This window comes from Pyrus communis, chromosome 17 (genome assembly GCF_041283825.1).
Source record: "Pyrus communis isolate YQ-2024b chromosome 17, ASM4128382v1, whole genome shotgun sequence".
Lineage (NCBI taxonomy): Eukaryota > Viridiplantae > Streptophyta > Magnoliopsida > Rosales > Rosaceae > Pyrus > Pyrus communis.
This window is the reverse complement of record NC_142581.1, coordinates 11,970,518-11,998,184: the sequence shown is the minus strand read 5'-3', so window position 1 is coordinate 11,998,184 and position 27,667 is coordinate 11,970,518. Positions and strand designations below refer to the sequence as shown.

The 27,667-nt window shown below is 44.3% G+C and overlaps 2 protein-coding genes across 2 annotated transcripts; one reads left to right on the top strand and one right to left on the bottom strand.

Annotated features, from left to right (window-relative positions):
• Positions 1-8,446: 8,446 nt before the first annotated feature.
• Positions 8,447-26,389, top strand: LOC137708290 (pectinesterase 3-like). The gene is made up of 2 exons (XM_088689340.1): positions 8,447-9,763; positions 25,463-26,389. The coding sequence occupies exons 1-2, from the start codon at positions 8,686-8,688 to the stop codon at positions 26,143-26,145; spliced, it is 1,761 nt and encodes a 586-aa protein (XP_088545466.1). The 5' UTR covers positions 8,447-8,685; the 3' UTR covers positions 26,146-26,389.
• LOC148689476 (uncharacterized) lies at positions 15,055-17,413 on the bottom strand. The gene is made up of 3 exons (XM_088689385.1): positions 17,374-17,413; positions 16,480-17,300; positions 15,055-16,407 (listed from the first exon to the last, which is right to left on the bottom strand). Exons 1-3 carry the CDS (start codon positions 17,411-17,413, stop codon positions 15,055-15,057), a joined length of 2,214 nt encoding a protein of 737 aa, XP_088545511.1.
• Positions 26,390-27,667: the final 1,278 nt, after the last annotated feature.

Sequence of the window (27,667 nt, the reverse complement as noted above, 5' to 3'; positions counted from 1 at the left end):
TCTATCATTCAATATTTAGAACCCTTGACTGGGGATATGTTTACCGCATGGTTTGCAGACTGTCATCTTGATAAGACAATTTTGCAACCATTAGGGGGAGAAAATAACATCGTTCCAGAAGAACGATGAGAAAATATCATTCCAGAAGAATGATGAGAAAAGACCGTTCTAGAAGAACGATAGGAATTTGTCTTATTTTGATTCACAAAGCAATCAATGTGAAAATGAAGTAAGAATAATTGAATGATGCAATGATGTGCCAATCAAATGCCAGATGCATTTAATAATGCAACAAAAGTGATAAAATCACATATACTTGTTGCAAATGTGCTTACAAGAATTAATATCCTTGTTGGACAAAATATAGTGAGGCAGTAAATGATTTATCTATTGCATGCCTGAAGCGTAGCAAACCCTCAGACTCAAAAGGTTCAGTTCTTCGAAAGAAAAAGAATATGACACTACTAAACTATTGCATTCCCAAAGCATAACTATTACATGCCGAAAGCATGACAATCTCTGCATGGATACACGTCCTAGAAAGGACAGTCCGCGGACATGAGAATGTTGATGTCTCATGCATGAAGCATGATAGACGTATAAGTTCCAATGACTCAACTCCCGGAAGTGGAGATTAAAATCCAAGCTCTATAATGCTCAAGAGGAGGTTATGATCCGCATTCTCTAAATTACGACTATCCTGGAAGAGATAGTGTAATGCCCTTAAAGAGGCAATGGATCTCCAAAAGGAAATGAAAAGTTTTTATGCATGCGCATGCACATGAGAATAAGGGATCTCGAATTGATGATAACCAATTGTAATTTTGGTTTTTACAAGTAGCTACTAAATTCATCAACGAGCTGTGTTGATATTGAGTTCCGTTCTTTTTCCATCAACAAAAATTATTGACCAAGAAGGGAGAAAGGCAATCCCATTACAATTGTGGAAGAACATGGAAAAATGAACCTATATACTTGAATACAATACAAATAGCCAAAGGATGTTGAACCTAGAAGGTTACATATGGGCATTTGTAATACCGTGAAATACACTCACATGATATGACACAAGGTTGTAAAGGAGTTCATATGAATGGAGAATTATATACAAAGGGTTATGAGTCGCCCACATCATATCTCCATAAGTAAATCCCTCAAGTATATATGGGAGCAAATTGCTCTGTATAAATTCTAAAGGAAAATGTGTCATAAAGTGTAGGAAATCCCTGAATGATTCAAATTGCTTGAAAAAAGCCCCCAAAGGCTAAAGCATAAAATATGTACTCAATACCAATGGATGATATAAATTGCCTTAGTGAGTACTTTCATTATGGTATTGTTGCAACATACTAAAATCTCTTGCAAGAGTTGATGATATTAAATTGGGACTCCTAAAGAGTCAAGAAAGATTATAAAGTGTTGAAAGAAATATTGTCTTGAATTGCAGAATCAAACAATATGCCAACATGAATCTTATACATGATGTTTATAACATTAAAGAATCATATGGATTGAAGAGTATGAGTTGAATACTCAAATGATTTAGACACTAAGAATGATCATTTATCTTCGCGAGGGTAAAGATAAATTGATATTTGGTCCAGAAATACCACATCTTAGTGAAGTATATGCTTTATTGTATTTAGCACAATACACTGAATGAAATAAAGCTTATATATTAATATCTCCGAGAAATTACATACACATGAGTTAAAACAAACAAATAGGAGGGAACCTTCACAAAGGTTGCTCATGTGAAGCCTCAATACTCGGAAGTACCCCAGAAAAGGGAGACACCATAGGTTGATTATTTGGAGTCTCAATACGTGGTGGAACTCCAGACAGCTAAGACAATGGATGTCTTTGGAATAAAGACTCGAACCCCTGATTGTCATTTTGAGTCCGACCTTCGGATTCCAGTAGCTAGTCGAGCTTTCTTTTCATGCTCGTAGAGTAATTATTTGCAACCATGTGTAACATTCTATTCTCATGCTTGAGCCCTCTAATCTCTTGTTTAAGACTTGCCACCTCAGCCATTAATGATTCAACTTGGTGAGTTCGAGCAAGTAGGCGCTGGCCCATATTAGATACAGAGCCCGCACATTGAACACTTAAAGCCAATGAGTCTTGAACGGCCGCCTCATCAAACCAGTTTGAAAGGATTCTGTTATCCTTTGGAGTGAGAAGATTCCTGGCTACCACTGTAGCGGTTATGTTATTCTTCATCACAGAGTCCCCAACCGTAAGAGGACCATAAGAAGATGAGAAGGACGGGCGCCATATGTTATCCTGACGCTGCTCGTCTGTATCTCTCCTGAGACTCAAATCTAAGCAAATGTTAAATGAGCAAGCCATTTTAAAAAATGATGAAGGAAGTCAGATAAAATCTCAGAAGTGCAAGAAAGGGAAATTTGTGCAGGTAACAATTTTCTGAGTGTTTCTGAACAAAATTGATATCTCTATAAAAAGAGAGGCAACAAGGCCATTTATTCAAAAATCAAAGAGACACCGATTTTCGAATTTCAAAAGCTGGATTTCCTTGCATGACGTCTGTCAACATTTCTCAAACGCAATCTCAGCTCTTGAATATCACGTGCAACTTTATCAAAGATCTCTAATAAAGTTGAAAACGCGTGAATCTACTTACACCACAGTTGCTGACAAGAGTAAAGGCACAACACTACTACCTGCTATTGGGAAATCCTTATATATGTCAACCTATGTCCTCCATGGCAAGGCAGTACTGAAAAATATCTAACTCTTCCTCATCTCCGAGAATGCATCTTTCACAAAGTATCTCGAAATACTCAGTTTTCTTCCTCTCCGAGAATACCTCTACAAACAAGTCACACCAGAGCAAGAGTATCTCATATCATGCAATCTCCCTATCATTTCCTTTGCCCTTGTTCTTACCTGCCAAGACAAGGACAAAGAAAGCAATATGTCGGAACCTCCACTCAAACTTTAGCTGCCACCAAGAAGTGATGGCCCATTCAAATGCAAGGTTTGCATTTAACTCATGCATCAGTGAGCAACGACTACAAGAGAAGATGCCACACATGCATGGGGAAAAACTAGGGAACATATCACTTCTGCAAGGGGAACAAATAAGGTAAGTGAAAATGATACATTGAAGCATGTGGAGACAAGCACAACAAACACATGTCAGTTCATCCCCGCCAAAGTCTAAGATCACTTGTCACATGAAGCTCCTCATGATCCAATTTCATTCAAGATAAGCCTAGACGGCCTTTGAAGAAATCACAAGTCCGGTTCATGATCAAGTATCCACCATCCTTGAATCAAATTCAGCTCCAGATAAAATAGGTAAATTCAGACCTTTGGAGGAAGTCTAGCAGAAGACCCTCCAACCCAGTTCAAGAACAAGCCTGTGGAAAGTTAACAACAAGTAAAACACCTTATTTGGCAACTATCACCGCTAAGAGACTAAAGCAGTAGGATCAATGATCAGCCTAAAGAATTTGAAATCAGGGCGAGATACTCATCAAGAGGGGGGGGAGCATTCAAAAATAGATCAAGATTTTAACGAGGCAACTAATGTTGATATGTGGGCATCCAAGGGGGAGTGTTGAAATAATAGTAGGTAATGAATGCCCACATAGAAACTGAAGACATTGGGTAGATTTTCAATGCCCATAAAAATTAATCTTGACTTGGGAGATGAAGGAAGAACATATTGTCAAAGATGTGTGCTTGGAGTTGCTCTATAAATAGAGCACTCCGTATGCTTTCAAGGTAGAGAGAAAAAGAGATGAGGGAAGAGAAAGAAAGAGAGAAAGAGGAGAGGAGAGAATAAATAGAGTTATCTTTGTACTCCTATTATTCCAAATTATAATGAAAGCACCATTGCTGCCCAAGGACGTACTCTAGTCACACTGACTGTAGAGGAACCTCGTAAATTTTGTGTCTTATTTTATTTATTTCACTACACACACACCGTCGATTTTACAACAACTACAAGTATTATAAGGGAATTCAAGTTCGAATTTATTGTGCTCGGTTGATGAACGAAAGGTACAAAGAAAGATGGATAGAAATGATCATTGATGAATACAATAAACCATGGGCAGTGCACCGGCTTCCCAATAGCAATTATGAAATTGTAGAATGCAGAATCTAACGAGTCCTTAGAAAATAACAGTTTTGTTGGTACTGTGGCTGAAAAGGTCTAAATACTATACAATGTACACCATTATGATAACCGTTTGTTTAAGTTTCATATGAAAATTTACAACTAGTATTACAATTCAATGATATTCTTTTCATTCTTTAAGTGACTTAACTCTTACCATAGATAATGAGTTCGATACCGAGTTATATTATTGGCTCATTGTCTCTTACAATATCGTTGTATAAAAAAGTTTCTTAAAATATTATTGTATATGCATGTTGTGGTACATAAGAATGGATTTGGATCCTCACCGGATCCCCTCCCTGGGGATCCTAGGGATCAACGAATACGGACCGTTGATCAAAAATCGTATGGCCACAATTTTTTCCTTTTTCATATTTTTCATGCAAAACGATGGTGCTTTACTTTTAAAAATATAAAAAACATTTAATTGGGACAACACGATTTTTTATCAACGGTCCGTATTTGTTAATCTCTAGAATCCCCAAGCAAGGGATCCAGCGAGGATTCGAATCCCATAAATGAACGAAGAATGATTTCAAATTAGGGTTTCATTCGTTTTGCTTGTAGCTTTGGAGCGTGGGAAACAATCAAGCAAAGTTAAAAGCGATTGATATTGGTTCGTGTTTCATATGGGGAAGTCGACGTATGGAGAATGGAGTACCTCAAACAAGTTGGAGGTGACGTCAACAAATAAACTAATTAAGTTATGTCCAAAACTACAATTGGAGGTGATTTTATATGCAATTCTATGGTATATTTGATCTTTGAAAAATAGCTGGATACAGTCGCTCTTCTAAACCGCGTACGGGAAATATTATCCTTATTAAACTCATCACTCCAAAGTAATCAAATAATTAAGCAAATGAGCAAATCAACCCTCTCAAAATTGAGGGAGAAATTCAATGTGATGTACCATTCAATACTTATGAAGTTGTACCTTTTTTTAAAGTATCTTTTCAACCTTTGTTTAGGTTTTCCTTTAACCCTTTTGTTCTAAGCCTTCACCTTAGAATTGCATCTTCTAATCGAAGCATTTGTAGATCTTTAGTTCACATGTCCAAACCACCTTAAGCGATTTTCTCACATCTTATCTTTTATGCAGATATTCTCGTTCTTAATCTTATCCTTCTTATGTGCACACAACAGCCAACAAAGCATTCTTATCTCTGCTACACTCATTTTTTCACATGTTGATTTTTGACTGCCTAACATTTTGTGTCATAAAGCATTGCTGGTCTTATTGCCGTTCTATTAAATTGTTAGTTGAGCTTTAGTGGCATACGGCGATCGCACAACATGCCCGATACACTTTTCCACTTCATCCTTACATCTTGTATTTTATGGTGGAGATCTCTATCTAATTCTTCGTTCTTTTGCAAGATAGATTCAAGACAACGCAAGTGTTAATCCAAGATAACAAAAGTGTTCACTCTTGGATACTTCCTGATCTCCAATCCCTACTCTGATCTCATTCGGAACCCCATTCTCATTGAACTTGCGCTCCATGTATTTTGTCTTTGACCTACTTAAGCGAAGACCTTTAAATTCCAACACTTCCATAAAAAATTAAGCTTCACATTTACTCTTGGAAAATAACAAAACTCTGAAATTTCTTGGAAGTAAAATTCCATGACCAATTTTCTCTTGGTTTATTTCACAAGCATTCAGTCCCCCAAAAGCTTAATCGAAGCGTACTGCAAATAAAAAAATTAAAAAAAATTAAAAAATTAAAAACCCATCTCTAACAGATGTTTACATAAACGAATTGTGATTAATCAAACCCAAACCCGTCAATCTCAACTTATTGCCAACACTGAGTAAATTACGTATATGATGGAGCAACTATGTTAATATGGCACTAATGTAGATAAAACCACCTTTCGTAACCTCATTGACAATAACACCAAATCTTATTTCACTAAATGAGGTTGGATATATGAATTCTAAAATAACACTATGTGACCAATAAATGTAATTAAACTCAATCGGTAATCAGTTGTGATTTGGAGAGAAAAAACTACAATTGGAGGTGATTTTATATGCAATTCTATGGTATATTTGACCTTTGAAAAATAGCTGGATACAGTCGCTCTTCTAAACCGCGTACGGGAAATATTATCCTTATTAGACTCATAACTCCAAAGTAATCAAATAATTAAGCAAATGAGCAAATCAACCCTCTCAAAATTGAGGGAGAAATTCAATGTGATGTACCATTCAATACTTATGAAGTTGTACCTTTTTTTAAAGTATCTTTTCAACCTTTGTTTAGGTCTTCCTTTAACCCTTTTGTTCTAAGCCTTCACCTCAGAGTTGCATCTTCTAATCGAAGTATTTGTAGGTCTTTAGTTCACATGTCCAAACCACTTTAAGCGATTTTCTCACATCTATCTTTTACGCAGATATTCTCGTTCTTAATCTTATCCTTCTTATGTGCACACAACAGCCAACAAAGCATTCTTATCTCTGCTACACTCATTTTTTCACATGTTGATTTTTGACTGCCCAACATTTTGTGTCATAAAGCATTGCTGGCCCTATTGCCGTTCTATTAAATTGTTAGTTGAGTTTTAGTGGCATACGGCGATCGCACAACACGCCCGATACACTTTTCCACTTCATCCATACATCTTGTATTTTATGGTTGAGATCTCCATCTAATTATTCGTTCTTTTGCAAGATAGATTCAAGATAACGAAAGTGTTGATCCAAGATAACAAAAGCGTTCACTCTTGGATACTTCCTGATCTCCAATCCCTACTCCGATCTCATTCGGAACCCCATTCTCATTGAACTTGCACTCCATGTATTTTGTCTTTGACCTACTTAAGCGAAGACTTTTAGATTCCAACACCTCCATAAAAAAATTAAGCTTCACATTTACTCTTGGAAAATAACAAAATTCTGAAATTTCTTGGAAGTAAAATTCCATGACCAATTTTCTCTTGGTTTATTTCACAAGCATTCAGTCCCCCAAAAGCTTAATCGAAGCATACTGCAAATAAAATAAAATAAATAAATAAATAAATAAAACTCACCTTTAACAAATGTTTACATAAACGAATTGTGAGTAATCAAACCCAAACCCGTTAAACTCAACTTATTGCCAACACTGAGTAAATTACGTATATGATGGCGCAACTATGTTAATATGGCACTAATGCAGATAAAACCACCTTTCATAACCTCATTGACAATAACACCAAATCTTATTCCACTAAATGAGGTTGGATATATGAATTCTAAAATAACACTATGTGACCAATAAATGTAATTAAACTCAATCGGTAATCAGTTGTGATTTGGAGAGAAATCACTCTGAAACAAGAATTAGTTATTTTAAAACCGGATATAGAATTGATGGATAATGGATTAGGTAACTGGTAAAAGAATTAAATTCTCCAATAGCAATTGTCACCCTTGGGCTAGGCCCCAAGTTATTATTATTATTATTTATATGGAAATCAAATAATGCATTACCGTCCAACAGAACAAATACCAATCGAGTTTAACTACAAATAAACAAACAAGTATTGAATTATTACAATGCTACATTTTCAACTCCTCTGCTAAAATTAACTATGCCTGTTCAGCGTGGTATACCATACAACTTTTACAAGTAATGCCAGGAAGACCATTTATTTAAGGAAATTTTAACGAAACACTTTTAATTTTGTTTATTTTTAACGAAAAACCATATTTTTACCTTTTTTTGGTACTATTCACTACACATTTATTTGTCATTTTTCATAAAAACTAAAGTTTTTTCTTTTCGTTAGTTTTCCTTTTATTTAAATCATAGACATGGTTGTACATGATTAGATTATTACTTAACTGTTGATTAACGTGTTTATTTCCTATTAGTAACTCATCACATGTTTTACAAATTTAGTCTGAAAAGGAAACCATAAATGATATCATGAGGGTCCTCAAACCAAATTGAGAGAGAACTGATTGAAAGACTAAACCTAAGAGGAGAGGGAAGGATTTGTATCAAGACCAAATAAATTAAAAAAAATGGAGTTTTAACATAAAGCTCGCAATACTGTTTACTTTAACGAAAAATCACATTTTTACACTAAAAAGTCAAACATGGTACTATTCACTTTGTCCTTTATTTTGTCCTTATCATTTAAACTCAAAGTTTTGAAACCTTTTTTTATTAGTTTTTCTTTTAAAAAATAAAAGACTCTAACCACCAAAATAAACGAATCATAAGTACCTCAAACATTAATAAACTCCTTAAACAAGAAGCATAAAAAGGAAATTCTCTCACTCTATCTTTGCCTCTTTCTTACATAAAAGGATAGTAGGCATGCATCTCACATTTGTCCAAACGTAGCTCCATATTTGATCAAAAAGAAAAAAAGTAGCTCCAAGTCTCACACTTCATATTTCTATCACACACCCAGCTAAATCCCTCCTTCTTTCACATTTGACACCCGAAACCTCAAAACTAAACCCAGCAAAATTATACAAACCCAGCAAGCCAAAAGCAGAAAAGCGGAGAAGAGTATCAGAGATTCAGAATGGACTCCATTAAGTCCTTCAAGGGCTACGGCAAAGTCGACGTGCTCGAAGAGCAGGCGTTCAAGCGCAAGAACCGGAAGCGTCTCATCATCCTCTCAGTCTCCACGGTTGTTCTGCTGGCGGTGATCATCGGCGCTGTGGCGGGAGTATTGATACACAAGCGGAACAACTCCTCGTCTTCTACACCCAACTCGACCCCCGGCACCGAGTTGACTCCGGCGGCGTCGCTGAAGGCTGTTTGTGACGTGACCCAGTACCCGACTTCGTGTTTCTCTAGTATATCGGCACTCGAGACCTCGAACACCACCGACCCAGAAGTGATTTTCAAGCTCTCTCTGCAGGTCGCCATTCACGCCGCCGCGAAGCTCCCCGGGCTTCCGGCGAAAATCGGCCGGAACATCGTCAACGACACCCGCCTGGAGAAAGTTCTGGCCGTCTGCGAGGGCCTGTTTGAGGACGTGGTCGACCGGCTCAATGACTCGCTGACCTCCATGGATGTGAATCAGGGCGAGAAGCTTCTGTCCGCCGCCAAAATCAACGACATCAAGACGTGGCTGAGCACCACATTGACAGATCAGGAGACTTGTTTGGACTCTCTGATGGATCTCAATTCGACCCTCGTTCAGGAATTCAAGGCGGCGATTCAGAATTCAACCGAATTTTCGAGCAATAGTTTGGCGATTGTGGCGAAAATTTTGAGTCTGCTGACGAATTTGAACGCTCCGGTTCACCGGAGGCTGCTCGGGGTCGGAGGATCCGAGATGGGTTTTCCCAGTTGGGTTAGTCCGGGGGATAGGAGGCTGCTGCAGGACCGCAATGCGACGGTGGCGCAGATAGTGGTGGCGAAGGACGGGACCGGAGATTTTAAGACGATTCAGGAGGCGGTGGATTCGGTGCTGAAGAAGAGCGAGAACAGGATTGTGATTCATGTAAAGCAAGGGGTTTATTATGAGAATGTGTTGATGGATAAGAGCAAGTGGAATGTGATGATGTTCGGAGATGGGAAGACGAAGACGGTTGTTTCCGGCAACTTGAGCTTTGCGGACGGCACCCCCACCTTCAACACCGCCACATTTGGTAGTAATTCTTAAACCACCACCACTTCAGTTTACTTAATCATGTGTTAATTAGTTTCCTATTTTGTCTTCTGTCATTGTTTTGGTTTGATTAATTTCATTCTTGTCTTGAGATTGAACAATCAGTGTTAGGATTTAGGAGAAACACCTAGTGAGATAGATGATGTATTTGTTGTGTGATACTGTTGATCCTAAAAATTACAAAACCTACGTGGCGCGCAGGCCGAGTAACTAATAAGCTAACTACGTCCTTCGGTCGAATGCGGGGCGTGCCAACTCGTCGGCCGAGCCTGGCCGAGGAGTAAAATCTGTTGATGTAGCTTTGAGCGCGTTGCTGACTTCTTTTAACTTGCGATTGCGACCGAGGAAGGAACACTCTCGGTCTCTGGGTTCTACAGCCTGAAGACAAGGCTGCTACTTCTGCGGAGTTCACAAATCGTCCGAGCCCGATTCGGTCACTGTGATTATATTCGTGAGAGTATAAGCACGTCGAATCGAGACCAAGGTGTATGGGCACAGGTACTCGAACGTGATATATGTCTTGATGGTAAACGTAGTTCGGCCGTCGGAATGCCGAACCCTGAAACTCACCTGTGAGTATCCAATCATAAAACCACTCGGCAACCAATACGCCGAGCAATGTAATTCGTAACACCTAACTATGCCGAGAAAGCTTAGTAAGGTGACCTCTGCCAACAAAGGTTCGAAAACCTTCCTCGACCGAGACTTGGATAGATAATCGGTCGGCCTCGACGCAGTGCTGTTTATCCAAACTGAAGATGCTTCTTGGTCGGCTGATTCTGCGGCAGCAGTGCTGTTTATCCAAACTGAAGGTGCTCGCCGGTTGCTTCCACAGTGCTGTTTATCCAAACTGAAGGTGTGTCGGCAGGAAAAAGAAAAGGAAAAATCTCAAGGTGATTGAGAGGTTTTGCGCAGGGCAATTGTATGCTGAGTTGAAGGTCCTCTGAATGTTGCATGATCTCGTGTATTTATAGTACCCCATTCCTTGAAACCTCCTCTGATTTGGATTGGGAGTCCTTGTCCCATTTCGATTCTGGTTCGAACAAACCTACTCCCACTGGGATTCTGAATCTTCCTCCCTTTGAGGCTTTATTTCTTGCTGGTCGAGAATCCTGGTCGCACCAGGATTTCCTCAATCCTTCCTATTTATCTGGACCTCTTGAGATAGGATTCGGCTGACCCTGCCAGCTGGCCCGGGTTTTATTATCCGGCCCATAGCATCTGTTATTACCTTGGGCCGAACACATATGACTGCTCGGCCTGCCCAAGATATTTTGGGCCCAAACATTGCCCCCTCGCTTCTGAGGTCGCCGACTGTCACCTCTTGGTCGGGCCTCGACCTTGAAGAAGCGAAGACATTTATTGCTTTTTTAACTTTACTCCCTTAATGATCATTGTTCCTGCATATTTATGAGACATGATTGCACTTTCCTCGTCGCCCCCAACGCGTGGCCACGTGTCGATTCTCCGCCGTTCTTAAAAGCTTCACTCATGGGCCTCGAAACCGTGCACTAATTGAACCGTCTCATCCTTATTAAATGCATTGAACCTGTCGCCACACGCCATCGTGCGTCCTGGATTTTCGACTCCTCGATCCCATTTTCGCAGGTTCCCAAAATATCCGAAATGATTGCAGACTTTCCCGGTTACATTTCCCCCCAATCTGAACCAGCGCTTTTGAATTCCAGACGTTTGATATTCATTCTGAAAAGCCTATAAATACCCACATTTCTGCCATTCGCCTCTTACGCCCTCAGAAACTCCAGAATCTCTAATTTCTCATCTTTGTTTGCTCAAATCAAACCTTCCAGACCTGCAATTTTTCAGTTCTTCCTTCTGCAAATGGCCTCCTTTATTTCGAAGCTTTCCGATGAGATCAATAAGTGCAAGTCATTCATCGATCGCAGCGCCGTCAAGACGCTGCGATTTCAAGAGGATATGGCCACCACCCACCAGATTCTGGGTCCCCTCTTCAAAGACGCAGTGCCGTCGTCTGTCACCAACTTGCTCAAGGAGCAATGTCTAACCCCCCTTCTTCAAGGGTTTGACTGGTCGAAATGGTGCTTGGCCCGTCCTCAAGGAGCTTGGCCCTCGACCACCACGGCCTGGGCCGCCTGGGTCGACCGAATGAGCTCCTTCTTCTCCAAGGAGTGGAAGGCTCTCGGCATCTACGATGCCATTATTCTGTCAACCATGGAAATTGCCATGGATAAGGAGCTGCTCATGGCGGCCCTGAGTTTATGGTGTTCGGCCACCAACACCATGGTCCTGCCTTTCGGCCCTCTCGGCCCCACCATCCTCGACGTCTCGGCCATCCTTGGGACTTCCTCGATCGGCCTTCCTATTGACGCCGCCCTTTCCGGATACCCTTCTCCTCTCGACCTGAAGGCACTATTCGACGAAAGGGCTGTCGAGACGCTAAGCCGGGGTGATCGGGAGCCCTCAAGGGAAGAAGTTCAAAAGCTCCACAAGAACTTCTTCAACTATAACACTCTCATTCTTCATTTCGCCGGCCGAGGCGAGGAAAGCCTTAGGAAGGGAGAGCACGAGGCCTTCCTCTTCTACTGGTACAACAAATTCATTTGTTGTACTCGGTCGAACAAATGCCTGGTGGAGAACATGCCGGTGGCCCAGGCACTGGCTAATGGTCGCTTGCTGGCGCTCAGTCCAGCCATCCTCGCCAATCTCTACCGTTGCCTGGCCGAGGCGACCATTGGCAAGATCGACCCACATCAGAACGGACCCCTCTGGGTGTTCCAACTCTGGTTGCAGGTTTACTTCTCTACTCTTCGACCGGAGGTCCCTGCCTTCCAGCGAACAGCCGCCCTCGGTCTTCAACTGGCATCTCGACCGGCACCACCTCACCGGGCCGACGAGGTTTTCAAACACTTCCTCAGCCTAGATGTCCTCTCGGATGACGAGTTCCTGGTGTGCCGGCGCCAGGAGTACCCTTCCTCGCTCAAGCTTCCTACGGCCGCGTGGGCCGCGTCCGAGGATGCGGACATTCGTCAGCGCTGGGGGTCGTTTGTTTTGGCTCGCGACCTTCCACTGGGTTGCGATGCCCGCCGAGCTGGCTGGGAGGTCTACCACCCCCATTTTGTCGCCCGGCAGCTCGGCTATATTCAAGGCAGCCCCGTCCCCCTGCTCGCTTCTCGGTCACTCCTAAGTCGGGGGCGTCTTACCGGTTCCTCTGAGAGGGAGTGCAAGACGTCCGACCAGGAGTTCCAAGAGAAGTGCAGGAAATTCAGGATTCGGCCGGCGGTCCCTGAATCTCTGGGAACTGATACCTTCGGGGACTGGTGGGAGGAGTATACCGGCAACTTCTTCGGCGCCCCGGCCGAAGATCTGGCGAAGAAGATCTTCGGCGACCGCCCTAGGTCAACATCCTCGACACAGCCTAAGGAGTCGACCCAAGGTAGTCTTTCCGTTCTTCTTTCCTCCTCTATTTTACAACTTGATCCTCGTTGCTAATTACTTCGCTTTTCAGGGGTTCGCGTGCCGAGGACGGTGGAGGTGGTCGCCGCGGTGGCAAAGGCGAAGAAAGCGCCTATGAAGAGGACCCTTGTCACCGAGCGGTCGATCTCTGCCAAACGCCCCCACCAAGGGGCCGAGCCGGCGGAAGAGGCCCCTCGTCCTTCTAAGCGCGTCAAGAAATTGGCGAAGAAGGGCGACCGGGAGATTCATGTCGTCCCCAGTGACACTACTGGGACGCCCGCTCCTGCCGGCTCTCCATCTGTGCCGGCTGCCCAGGCACCTCCGACCTCGAATCCTCCAGCCGTCTCCCAGGCCGATCCAATCGTCGCACCCGCATCCGCTCATACTTCAGAGCCGGTCGTGGCGCCCGAAATGGGGAAATCGGCTGCTCCTGCCGAAACACCCCCGACTCCAACGGTCGTTTTGGAGGTATAATTCTGCTTCTACTCTTGTTCCTTCAGGTTTCTTGGTCGTAAAATAATCTCTTTTTGTCCAGGATGTCGAGAGCGAGAGCGAAGAGGTCCCCCTAGAACGCCGTCGCCGACCAGTCAGCTCTCCTCCCGTCTGTCCTTCTCCGGTTGTCGAGGCGGCCGCTCGACCGACTCCTCCAGTGGCGGATCGTGGCAAGAGACCCATGGCCGACCCTGAGGCCACGGCCGAGTCGCCGATTCATCCGCAGGATGCAGATCTCCCCATTCCTCCGCAGGAAGTCTCTTCGGCCTTTGTAAGTCTTTCTTCTTTTGTGTTGATTCTCTTTTGATACATGTTTTTAAGACCATTAAATGTCAGGTGCCCGAACATTCATTTCACCGGCAATTTTATGCGCCGAGGGGCGTTGTTTATATTTCCTGGCCGCCATCGTGGCCATCAAATGTAGATGACCTCCATCGGCCGCGTGAATTGCGTAGCGGTCTGAGGCACTGGGCTCGGCCATTAAGTTCCCTGGGTTCGAGCAATGACCCAGAGGGCATGGCCGAAGTCTCCTCTCGGCAGGTCTAAAACATTCTCCTTTTTCCTTTATGCACTACATCACGTCTTTACTGTTCTTCACCAAATTTTCCTCTTATGTGCAGCCGTCGTGGGAAATGGAGCTTGACGCTCTACTCCAGAGCACGACCGGTGAGGCCGGCTCCTCTGCTGCTCTGGCCGAATCGGTGGGAGCCACGCCCGCCGAAGTCTTCGTGAAGCTGCACGAAGTCTTGTCTCTGACTGCTTCTCAAGCTCTCCGGTGCAAAGGCCTTGACTCCGTTGGAGAGTGTCTCAATGACCTCGCCAGCGGTGGTCATCTGAGCCCGGAGGGTATCTCTTTCCTTACCGACCTCTTGGAGCGAACTCGGCAACACTTTCTTGTCTTCGAGCGAGCCTTGCAGGCCGATGACGACTTGAAGGTGGCCAAGGTCACGCATGAGGCCGGCCGAGTGGAGATGGAGGCACTCAAGGCGAAGAAAGGCAAGCTGTCCGAGTTCGATCGCCAGATCTCTGACCTCCAACGTCAGATTTCTGACCTTCAACGGCAAAGGTCGGCCGCTGCTTCTGAGCTTGAGAAGGACTTTGAGGCCAACAAGACTCGGCTAACGGCCTTCGCTGCCGGTGCACGGCGTATCCAGCAACTGCAATGCAACAAGAAGACCCGGCAGGCTGAGATAATTTTGAGCGAAGCCAAGTGGCTAGAGCTAAAAGCTGCCCTCGAGACCTTCCTCCCTTCGACCCCTTAGGAATTTAATCATTGTATTTGTTCTCTTGTAATGAATCCTTTGTTATCAATACAATGGTTATTTTGCTATCAGTATAATGGTCTTACTCTTGCATTTCCCATGTAATTGGGTAGTACTTCTTTAAAAACTTTCCATTAATCGGCAATTTATGAACTGAACCCGTCCGATCTCTTAGATGATATGCCCCCTTGCCGAGTACTTTGTGAACGATGAATGGCCCTTCCCAATTCGGCGACCACTTACCAAACCTGGGATCTTTAATCCCGACGGGCAACACAGTTTGCCAAACCAATTCTCCTTCGCCAAACGTTTTTTGCCTTACACGCTGATTATACGCTCGCTCGGCAATTTTCTTTTGTGCTATTAACAAGTTAACTGCATCGATTCGACTTTCTTCTAAGTCTTCTAACTCTTGTCGCATCGCTTGACTATATTCAATACTGTACAAATCACTCTGCTCGATTATTCGCAACGAACTTATACTCAATTCGACCGGTAACACGGCGTCGTGTCCATAAGTTAACGCGTAAGGAGTGGTTCCAGTGGCCGACCGGGGTGAAGTTCGGTATGCCCATAATGCTTCACTTAATTTCAAATGCCACAAACCAGGCTTCTCTTTTACCATTTTTTCAAGGATGCCGATCAACACTTTGTTGCTTGCCTCGGCCTGTCCGTTTGCCTGTGGGTAGTAAGGCGTAGATTGCTCGAGTCGGATATTCAATCTTGCCGCGTATTCCCTAAACCTATCGGCCGTAAAAATAGTGCCATTATCAGTTATGATCGTTTCTGGCACGCCGAATCTGGTCACAATATTCTCCTCTACGAAGTTGCATACCTCTTTAGCCGTTAATTCGGCGTATGACCTTGCCTCGACCCACTTAGTGAAATAGTCAGTTGCTACAATTATCCATGCGTGTTTCGCTGCCCCCGATGATGGCGTAATTTTGCCAATTACATCCATTGCCCAACCCCTGAACGGCCATGGCTTAGTAACCGAGTGTAGCAATTCGGCCGGGGCTCTCTGAACGGGTCCATGAATCTGGCATGATACGCATCTCCGCGCATATTCGATGCAATCCTTTAATATATTGGGCCAAAAATAACCATGTCGTCGGAGCAACCAACGCATCTTTCGTCCAGATTGGTGCGCTCCGCAAATTCCTTCATGTACCTCGGCCATTACTTGGGCAGCCTCGTGTGGGCCGAGGCACAATAGTAGTAAACCATCTTCGCCCTTGCGATATAATTCATTTTGATACGACACGTAATTCGTCGCGAGCACCTTCGTTCTTCGGTCGTGTTTCCCATTGGGGTTATTGAGGTACCGTAACATCGTCTTTCTCCAATCATCCGGTTCTACTTCGACGGCGCATACTTCTATGGGATCTCCTCGTTCTAACAGGGATGGGAGCGACATCACCCTTGTACGTATTACGTGCGTGCGTTGGAGAGTTTGCTGATTAATCAAAACGGGGTACGAGCGTTGACCCGTGTTTGCAATTTCCATAATTTGACTTAGTTTGCCCCCCATGAGTTGTGCTCCGGAGGCGATCTGGGCGAGTTCGTCGGCGTCAGTATTGTGGATACGTGAAATGTGTTCAAATGTGATTTGGTCGAACGACTCGGCCAGGTAAGTGGCGACCATGTGATAGGGAGCTAAAGTACAACTCATGCAACGAAACACGCCGTTCAGTTGGTTAATCACAAGTTCGGAATCACCAAGGACGAGAACGCGGGGGGCCCGTAGATCGTGTAAAACATGGAGGCCGATAATGAGGGCTTCATACTCGGCCTGATTATTGGTGCAGCTGAAATCTAACTTGAGAGAAAAACACCATCGGCAGTGGTCAGGCGACTGAATTGCGATGCCGACACCTGCCGAGGTCGAAGTACTGGAACCATCAAAATGCATAGTCCAATGGTTATCGCGTGTGGTGACGAAACCGATGTCGACCTCGCCCCCCTCAAAACCATAAGGGGATGGGTGTTGTGCCAGGAAGTCGGCGAGGGCTTGACCCTTGACGGCCTTTTGGGGTACATACTGAAGGCTGAACTCGGATAAGGCGAGTGTCCATTTCCCAATGCGGCCTTTGACCATAGGCCGAGTCAGCATGTAACGAATTACGTCGGTTTGTGCGATGACTTGCGTAACTGTGGGGAGCATGTAATGCCGAAGCTTGGATGCGGCGAAAAACAACGCTAAGCAAAGTTTTTCGACAGGGGAATAATTAAGTTCTGGTGAATTCAGGTGGCGGCTAAGGTAAAAGATAGCTTGTTCGCGGCCGACGTTGTTATCTTGTGCGAGTAGGCACCCAATGGATTCAACAGCTGCCGAAATGTACAATTTGAGGGGTTTGTTGCGACAAGGTGGAACGAGCACTGGTGGGGTGGAAAGGGCCACCTTGATCTGCGTAAATGCAGCTTGATGCTCTTCGCGCCATTCAAATCGGTCGGTCTCCTTCAGTTTAAGGAGCGTAGAGAATGCCTTCATTTTACCGGCCGAATTGGCGATGAAACGCCGGAGGAAATTTATCTGCCCGAGTAACGACTGGAGCTGTTTCTTTGTCGTCGGAGGTGGGGCGCTGATGATGGCGCGGGCTTTATTTTCATCGACCTCGATGCCACGATGGTGTACCAAAAATCCTAGGAAATTACCGGCCGAAACACCGAAAGCACACTTGGCCGGGTTCATCTTGAGGTTGTTTTTGCGCATGCGAAGGAACGCTTGCCTTAGGTCGTCCAGGTGTGTTTGACGACGTTTGGATTTTACGACCACATCATCGATATAAACTTCGACGATTGTACCGATTAAGTCGTGGAAGATCATATTCATGGCTCGTTGGTATGTGGCGCCGGCATTCTTGAGGCCGAAAGGCATGACTACCCATTCGTAAGTACCAAGTGCCCCCGGGCAACGGAAAGCCGTCTTGTGGACGTCAGCTTCGGCGATGAAAATCTGGTTGTAACCCGCATGACCGTCCATAAAAGATAGCAGTTCATGATTAGCTGCGGCATCAATTAATAAATCTGAAATCGGCATCGTATATTCATCCTTGGGAGTAGCCAGATTTAGATTACGGAAATCGATGCAAATGCGAAGGGCACCGTTTTTCTTTAAAACGGGGACGATATTGGCCAACCATTCGACATACCGAGCGGTCCTAATAAACCCGGCTTTCAGAAGCCGAACTAATTCTTCCTTAATGCCGAGTTGTACTTCGTTTGAAAATCGGCGAGGAGGTTGTCGAAAAGGCTTACACCCCTCCTTGATGCGTAGCTCATGTTCTACAAGGTTTCGGTCGAGGCCAGGCATTTCATGATAACTCCACGCAAAGCAATCTTTAAACTCATGGAGTAGCTTACGGAGTTCGACCTTCATGGACGGTGGGAGTAACGCACTAATAAATAATGTTCGAGGATCCTCGGCCGTGCCTACGTTAACTTCCTCTAACGGGTCCTTGACTTGAGGTCGATGGTCTTCGAGTTCGGCCGGCGCAGCCTGAACTTTATCGAACGATAGAACGGGGCCGTTATCTGCTTCGGCCAGAAATTCGATCAAATTGATGCCAGAATGTGGTTGCTTGGTAATGGCGTACCAATGGGCCAGCAGACGTTCCATTGTAGACGAAACCGCGGCCTGACGCCGTTCTTGCGTGGTGTGCTCAATCATCGGCACTGATGACCAAGTTCGCCAAGCCAAGTCTCGCCGAATCCTGTTGGACAGTCTCGGCGCCGACCTCAATCACTTTTTGTACCGAAATTCTCGTCGGCCGCCCATCCTCGTTAAGGCCTTGGAGGGTGATGTAGCCGACGTGATCATCATAATAGCGAGCCTGAATCATGTTGGTTTCAAATGGTTGGTTATCGGCTGGGTGGACTACGATCGATTTGCCATCCCAAAAGATGAGGACTTGGTATAGTGAGGAAGGAATGCAACTGGTTTGGTGGATCCAGTCGCGGCCAAGTAATGCGTTATAATCGGTCTTGGAATCAATGATAAAGAATGCCGTCATGTGTTGACGGCCGGCAATGCTAACTTCCAACGGGAGCACCCCTTTGGTCTGAGATTTGTCACCAACAAAGCTGCTCATAGTGATTCCTGATGGAATGAGTTCATTATCAGAACGACGTAAAGCCTTCATGACGGATATCGGCATAATGTTGACTGTGGCTCCACAGTCAACAAACACTTTAGAAATGGGAAATCCTTCGATGTGAGCCGTGACGTACAACGGCTTCAGGTGTTGGAGATTAACCGAGGGGGAGCGGGGAAATAGCTCGGCCAAAACGGCTTTAAGGTTGTCCCCGCTCTGGTTTTCTCTATCGTCGTCGTTTGCGACGAAGTCTACTTGTGTTGCTTCCTTGGCAACTACGTCCCCGTCCAAGAAACTTGACTGGTGGGTACTCGGTTGGAATTCAGCCGGTAGGACGTGGACCATACTGATCTCCATATGTTCGAGGACCGAAGGGCCCATGGGGTCATGGTCGTCGTCTTCCGGAGAACTATCCTCTGTAGCAGTCGTCGGAAAATCTTCGATCAAACTTTTGAGTTCCTCGGTAAAAGCCGGTATCCGAGACGTGGGAACCAAATCGAGTGCGGGTGAGCCATTTCCTTCGGCGATGTGTACTGCCGAAGATTTTCGTTGGTCCTTTGTTACACGGGCTCGTTCTTCATATGCAATACGGGCGTTTCTTGTGTCTAAATAGGTATCCAATCGTGCTATCCGTTTTTCCTCGTCGGCCGTGAGGCCGAAGAGCGATACAGCCGAGAAGACTTCGAAATGATATCGTAAGTGCTGAAGGTCTTCGAGCGAAAAGGGTAATTCGACGGCGTCGATATCTGTATAAGGATCGACCTCAAAACCAAGGACCCGAGCCTCCCGGATATGTTGAAACCTAGCTTTAATGGCTGGATCAGAAGTTTTCTGGATAATTTGCTCGGCATCAGGGCAAGTTAGCGCCAAGTCGAGGGCTTCCTGACATGCCTTGGGGAGTCCGTACAAGTCATTTGCGGAGTACTTCTTATGAAATTCTCGCATGTATTCCATGGATGCACCGAGGAACGGAGGGTGTAAGTTGCGCCGTATTTTGATAAGCGGCTCGCGCGGTGGTAACGGAGAAAGTTTCCTTTTGGCCTCTTTTGTAAAGTACTCTAGACGAGCTCTCGTTTCCCCAGGCCGGAGAAGGATCTTAATACGTTTCTCAGCCTCCTCAATGGTGGTTTCGAAATCAGCCTCCGCTACTTTCTTCCCTTCGGCTAACTCGGTCATGATAGTCGGGGTTGGCCGTTCGCTACTATCTTCCACGGCCTGTTTTGGTTGCCATTGATTGGCTGGGCTGGCCTGCGCTCCTCGTCGCCGAGCCATGCAATCTATCTGTTGACGACGACGTTTTTGGGATTTGGACAGTGCCGTATACAAACCAGTCGGAGAATTGTAACTGTACCAGCGTTGATCCGATGTCCTTGGTGGTTTGAAAGTTTTGCGATTGGCCGGTGAGGCCGAACTATTAGCATTGCGCGAGTAATAATCCTCATTGTAGAAAGGTGCGTCGAAATCCAGACGCCGCCTGACCGAGGTCTGGTCTTTCGGCCGTACTTGTGGGCCGAGTCGATCAAACACTTGATGCCGTGGACTTAACCCTGTCGACGATGTTGTAGGGGCCGCAGGTGGTGTTGAAGATATCTTCCTTCCAGGCTCCACTGGTGTTTTACAATGGTCACATAACACCTTCGATCCACAAGTTCCGTCGGATTTTGACCTTGTCATCGGCTCATCGGCGGGTTGCGCCGATTGTTCCGTTGGTGGTGCATTTGAAAAGATATCAAGCTTTAGTCTTGTTTGACCATTTGGTCGACGGATATGCTGCACCGGGACATATTCGGCCTTCCCTTTGTTTTTGGGAAGGTGAGCATCCACCATACCAATCGTTGTTGAAGGGAAAGGATTAACGTCGACCGCCATCTTTTCCGGAAATTTCAACTTTCCTTTTTCAATCCAGCTTTGAATTGTGTCCCGGAACACAACACAATTATTGGTTGCATGCTTATTAGAATTATGATATTTGCAGTATATCTTTCCTTTTAATTCATCGGCCTTAGGGATAGTATGCCCCGGCCGAAGCTTGATGATTTTTGCTGCCAATAATTGATCGAAAATTGCGTCAGCTTTGGTGATATCAAAAGTGTATACTTTTGATGACTTAGCCGTTTCCTCGGCGGTCAAACGTGTTTTGGCGTCTTTGGTATTTACTTGTGCCAAAGCCTTGCAAACATAGGGTTTGTCTATTATTATCTCGGCTGCATCCACGCTAGCGTACTGAGGGTCTTCACTTTCGGCCGATGCATAGCTCACCGTGGGGTTCTTATACAACGTCCCCCGGGATGGTGACTTTGATATCTTCTCTTCTCGGAGCAGATACTCATATTGTTCGACGTGTTGAGCAAGTTCGTACATATCTCGAATATTTGCCCCCAGAAACTTCTTTTTGTATTCCACGTCTAATCCGTTGAGGGCGATCCTGACGAATTCGACTTCGGGGAGTGGCACTCGGCACCAATTCCTGGCCGATTTAAACCTTGTTAGGTATTCCATTGGAGATTCATCAGATGCTTGAGCCATCCTGGCCAAGGAGGATACGGACATCTCCATCCCTGGCCGATAAAATTGTTCATGGAACTTTTCGACCAACTCTTCCCAACTCTGCACGGAGTTGGGTGGAAGATTAATGTACCAGGCGAAAGCTGAGCCTGTCAGTGAAAAGTTAAACAGTCGTAGTTTGTAAAAATCACTATTGACGTCCCCACACTGCGCTGTGAACCGAGCCACATGTTCTAGTGAGGATAATGATGATTCCCCGGCGAAGAGGCTGAAATCGGGGATCTTAAATCCTCGTGGGTATTCAAACCTTTCCACATAAGCCGGGTACGGGTGAATGAATTTTGGAAACTTCGGCCCTTTTTTTAGGGCCGAATCAATCATTCTCTGGACTTCGGTCACGTTTATGGAGGCGACTTCTTCTCCCTGGCTTGGTCCCTCGGCTCTATTCCCTGGTCCTCTTCTTTCTAAGGGGACTGGTTGTGGCCGAGCGGACCCTCTCTCGGCTGGTATGGGCACATTCGTCGGGAGCTGCCGCGGTTGGCCGACCTGGCCATCTTCGAAAGCTTTACTGACTAGTAGTTCAAGCATTCTGGTCTGTGTATCGCTATTACTACGTATTGCGTCTAGCAAATCATTCATCTTCTGACCAATCGACTGCTCGACCTGACGATATTGTTCATCCAGTCGTCTCCGAAGGAATGTCCTAGTTGGTGGATCGGAACCTTCTCCACCATCGTCATCACAATCTTCTACAATCCCTTCCATGAACATTCCAGCTGTTTGATTCGGGACTGTGGGGTTGTAAGGTTGTCCGCCGAGACAGACTTCACTCTCCCTGCGTGTTATACTAGTGGCCTCGGGCGGCGCAATTATGATCGGATTTTTTGTAGAATGCAAATCCTGCCCAAGGCCTTGCACTGGCAAGTCAGTTGTTGACTTTCCCATGGTTGTTTTCTGCTTCGTAGACTGTGTCTCAATGGTCATGAACTCCGAAGGTTTAGCACAATGGTCCCACTGGGCGTGCCAAAATGTTGATCCTAAAAATTACAAAACCTACGTGGCGCGCAGGCCGAGTAACTAATAAGCTAACTACGTCCTTCGGTCGAATGCGGGGCGTGCCAACTCGTCGGCCGAGCCTGGCCGAGGAGTAAAATCTGTTGATGTAGCTTTGAGCGCGTTGCTGACTTCTTTTAACTTGCGATTGCGACCGAGGAAGGAACACTCTCGGTCTCTGGGTTCTACAGCCTGAAGACAAGGCTGCTACTTCTGCGGAGTTCACAAATCGTCCGAGCCCGATTCGGTCACTGTGATTATATTCGTGAGAGTATAAGCACGTCGAATCGAGACCAAGGTGTATGGGCACAGGTACTCGAACGTGATATATGTCTTGATGGTAAACGTAGTTCGGCCGTCGGAATGCCGAACCCTGAAACTCACCTGTGAGTATCCAATCATAAAACCACTCGGCAACCAATACGCCGAGCAATGTAATTCGTAACACCTAACTATGCCGAGAAAGCTTAGTAAGGTGACCTCTGCCAACAAAGGTTCGAAAACCTTCCTCGACCGAGACTTGGATAGATAATCGGTCGGCCTCGACGCAGTGCTGTTTATCCAAACTGAAGATGCTTCTTGGTCGGCTGATTCTGCGGCAGCAGTGCTGTTTATCCAAACTGAAGGTGCTCGTCGGTTGCTTCCACAGTGCTGTTTATCCAAACTGAAGGTGTGTCGGCAGGAAAAAGAAAAGGAAAAATCTCAAGGTGATTGAGAGGTTTTGCGCAGGGCAATTGTATGCTGAGTTGAAGGTCCTCTGAATGTTGCATGATCTCGTGTATTTATAGTACCCCATTCCTTGAAACCTCCTCTGATTTGGATTGGGAGTCCTTGTCCCATTTCGATTCTGGTTCGAACAAACCTACTCCCACTGGGATTCTGAATCTTCCTCCCTTTGAGGCTTTATTTCTTGCTGGTCGAGAATCCTGGTCGCACCAGGATTTCCTCAATCCTTCCTATTTATCTGGACCTCTTGAGATAGGATTCGGCTGACCCTGCCAGCTGGCCCGGGTTTTATTATCCGGCCCATAGCATCTGTTATTACCTTGGGCCGAACACATATGACTGCTCGGCCTGCCCAAGATATTTTGGGCCCAAACAGATACTATATCCGAAACACTAGGCGCAAATGTGGGTTAGCTCAATTGATCAAGGGCCTCTGGCCGCATATGGAAACGTTCGGTTAATAGGCTGTCCTCCAAGCATCAAGGTATTCTAACATGGCTAGCTTAAGTGAAGGAAATTCCAGTATTCTATGGAAAGGATTCGCTGTCATTGTGGTTTCTTGGATCTCTATACATGGTCTTATTCCAGAAGACCACAGTGGCGGTGAATCCGTTCTAAGAAGTCCTTCTCCCCCATGTGAGGAATGGGAAACGTGAAACGTTGAGGTTGGAGCTAGGAAGGAGACCATACACATTGAGACCATGTTGCCTTTCTATTTGATGACATTGATAATGATAGGGCTAAATTAGGATCCGGTCACTTGGTTTATGCATCTTCATGTTAACTATGATGTCTAGTCCTACTCTTTCAACAGTCGATATTCTTTTGTTCTTTTTTACATATTTTTAGGCTTATTTTTAGCTACACTCCATAGAACTTGATTTCGATCTCACTTTGCCCCCTGCAACTCAAAAGTTGCCACTTTGCTCCCTAGAACTCGATTTCGATCTCACTTTGCCCTCTGAAACTCAAAAGTAGCCATTCTTTGCTCCTTGAAACTTGATTTCGGTCTCACTTTGCCCCCTGAAACTCAAAAGTGGCTACTTTATTCTCTTAAACTCAATATTTACTCAACTTACACTTATTCCTACGTATTTTGCTAAATAACTCAAAAGTGGCAAGTTTTGAGTTTCAGGAAGCAAAGTGGAATCAAAATCAAGTTCCGATGAGTAAAGTGGCAACTTTTGAGTTTCAGGGGGTAAAGTGGGATAAAAATTGAGTTTCATGGATTAAGGTGGCGACTTCTAAGTTTCTGGGAGCAAAGTAAGATTGAAATTGATTCCATCTAGTGTAGCTAAAAATAAGCCAATTTTTTTTTTTTCATGAAAAGGTCAAAGCTTGGATTAAATACAATTAAATTGGACTGGATATCTATCTTGGTGATGCGGGAGGACGGTCGATGCCCACCACCATGTGCTTGTCTGGTTTTATGATTAAAGATATTGCTTCTTGTTCATGTGGTGGGCCCATTTGTTGCATATTTAATTTGCTTTGCAAGTTAGCAACTTTGCGCAGGCCGAAATGCAAGTGTTGCCTCTCTATCCTGCATGACATCACGTGGTGGATCAGCTGACTTTTTCTCGTTGATTGCCTGGAATTATGTTGTGTTGATGAACATTTGTGCATGTCATGCAATTTGTTATCTCCTTCTGTTCTAGAAAATTAGGAATTTTGGTTAATTTAACCGTTGAACATGCGGTATGCGTTGAAGAGTTCAAGGGTGTTTAGCGGATGGATCCCAGCCACTTAAGGGCAATGCATACTATATATTGCTGTCTAGCAGCAGGACCCTAAACTCTAAAACGTTAAACAATTGTTCGCGTTGGCCTGCACCAGAGATAAGGAAACACAACTCCCCATTGGTTTTTGTGCAAGTATGCATTTTAAGATTAGAGAAAGTAACCCTAAATTTTGTCAAGCAATTAGGATGATTGTTTGTGCTCTTGCATTCACATTCTCTCAGAAAATGTGTTGGGATTTCATGTTTTCAGACTGAGAGACGTGATAGAGAATTCATATTTTGATTCAAACTGTTTTGTGTTTTAGCTTTCTGGCGTGCATGTAAACTCATTTTGTTTGGATTCTTACTGTGATTACATTTTGGATTGCTAGCTGTCGCGGGAAAAGGCTTCATTGTGAAAGATATGGGATTCATCAACACTGCAGGAGCAATAAAGCACCAGGCAGTGGCATTCCGCTCTGGTTCGGACCTCTCTGTGTACTACAGATGCTCGTTTGATGCCTTCCAGGACACCCTCTATGCGCATTCCAACCGACAATTCTATCGGGAATGTGACATCACCGGCACCATAGACTTCATTTTCGGCAATGCAGCTGTAGTTTTCCAGGACTGCAACATCCAGCCCAGGCAACCTATGGAAAACCAATTCAACACCATCACAGCTCAAGGCAAAAAGGACCCGAATCAGAACACCGGCATTTCAATCCAAAATTGCAGATTCTCTGCGCTAGACAGTAATCTCACTGCTCAAACATATCTGGGCAGGCCTTGGAAGGATTACTCCACCACAGTCATCTTGCAGTCTGAGATTGGATCATTCTTGAACCCATCGGGCTGGAAAGAATGGGTTACAAATGTTGACCCACCCAACACCATATTCTATGCAGAGTACCAAAACAGTGGCCCTGGATCACGTGTAGATCAAAGGGTTAAGTGGGCGGGTTACAAGCCTACTCTTACCGATAGCGAGGTGGTCAAGTTCACAGTAACGTCATTGATCCAAGGCGATGAGTGGTTACCGTCGACTGATGTAACATTTCAGTCTTCCTTGTGATCCAAAAAATCGAGAGTTGTTAAAAATTCAAGCGTTGAGAAATTAATCTCTTGAAGAATATGTTTGGTATAATTTACTGTTCCTTTTTCTATCATTACAGTTGATAGCCACACATCTGTTACACTTTTTGTATGCGCCCTTCCTTTCTTAACATTCTTTGCCATTCTCCCCTGGAAAGTCATGTAGTTACATTCTTTTTTTGGTACACTTGAAAATATATGAAAAATTCTGATCAAGATTTCAAGATTTAGTTGCAAATAGTGTTGAAGAAATACTCTCTCTCTCTCTCTCTCTCTCTCTCTCTCTCTCTCTCTCTTCAATACCAGAGGTGGGGTGTTTTGTGCGGGCGATCCGACGATCATGATCATGCAGTCTGGTCGTACTCTCCCATGAATCTCTTCAGGTGAGGAGTTAAGAGTATAAAGGAGAATGGGAGGGTGAGAGAGGAGGATGCGTTGGCGGAGTTAGAACATTCTTTAACACAGAGATGCATAAACGTTTAATGAATTTATTTAACTTAAGAGGGCACTGATTGTAATGGCATATTTTCTTCTTTTTCTTGGTGAATAAGTTTGGGTATGTAATTGTTTGGTGCAAAAGTTGTCTTGTCCTTATGGCCTCAACAATTCTCTTATCACTGAAATATTGACAAAATGAAAAACAATAAATAGCCAGGGTATTAGTTACAACCTCTTACTCAACTTGAAATTCAAGACAAATTTGAAATTTGATGTGTAAATGGAAAGCCTTTGGAAATACAGGTATATAGCATGGTTCATAATAAATCTTTATAATAAGATTTTGAAAACGAAGAAGTTTATAAATGAGTGGCTAAAAATCACTTTGGTGCTTATCTACAAGAATAACAGTTACATACAAAATTGCATGATTTTTTTGGATATTAAGTTAATGAGTCATACAATGAAGCGTTGAAAGAGAGTAATTGAGCGTAGACTGAGGCAAGAGACACGAGTCTTAAAGAAACGATTCGAGTTCATGGCAGGACGCTCGACTATAGAGACAATTTATGTCTTACAACCATCAATGGAACAATATAGAGATACACATGGTCTTCATGCATTTGGAAAAAGCGCATGACATTGTCCCTAGAGAAATTCTTTGGAGGATTCTAAAGAAGAAAGGAGTATGAATAGAAGACATCCAAGAATAAAGGATATATATGATGAAGGAAAGATTGCAGTAAGAGCTCATGAAGGACAAACTGAAAACTTTTTCCATAACCATAGGATTACAACAAGGCTCAGCTAAGTCCTTGCCTTTTGCATTGGTAATGGACAAGTTAATGTGACAGATTCAAGATGATATCCTTTAGTGTATACTTTTCACAAATGATATCATGATGATAGATGAAAAGCAGGATAAAGTAAATGCCAAGCTTAACCTTTTGCGAGAAGTGTTGGAATCTAAAGGTCTTTGCCTAAGTAGACCAAAGACAGAGTACATGGAATACAAGTTCAATGGGAATGTAGGTAAAATGAGATATGGGTGAAGATTGGTGATC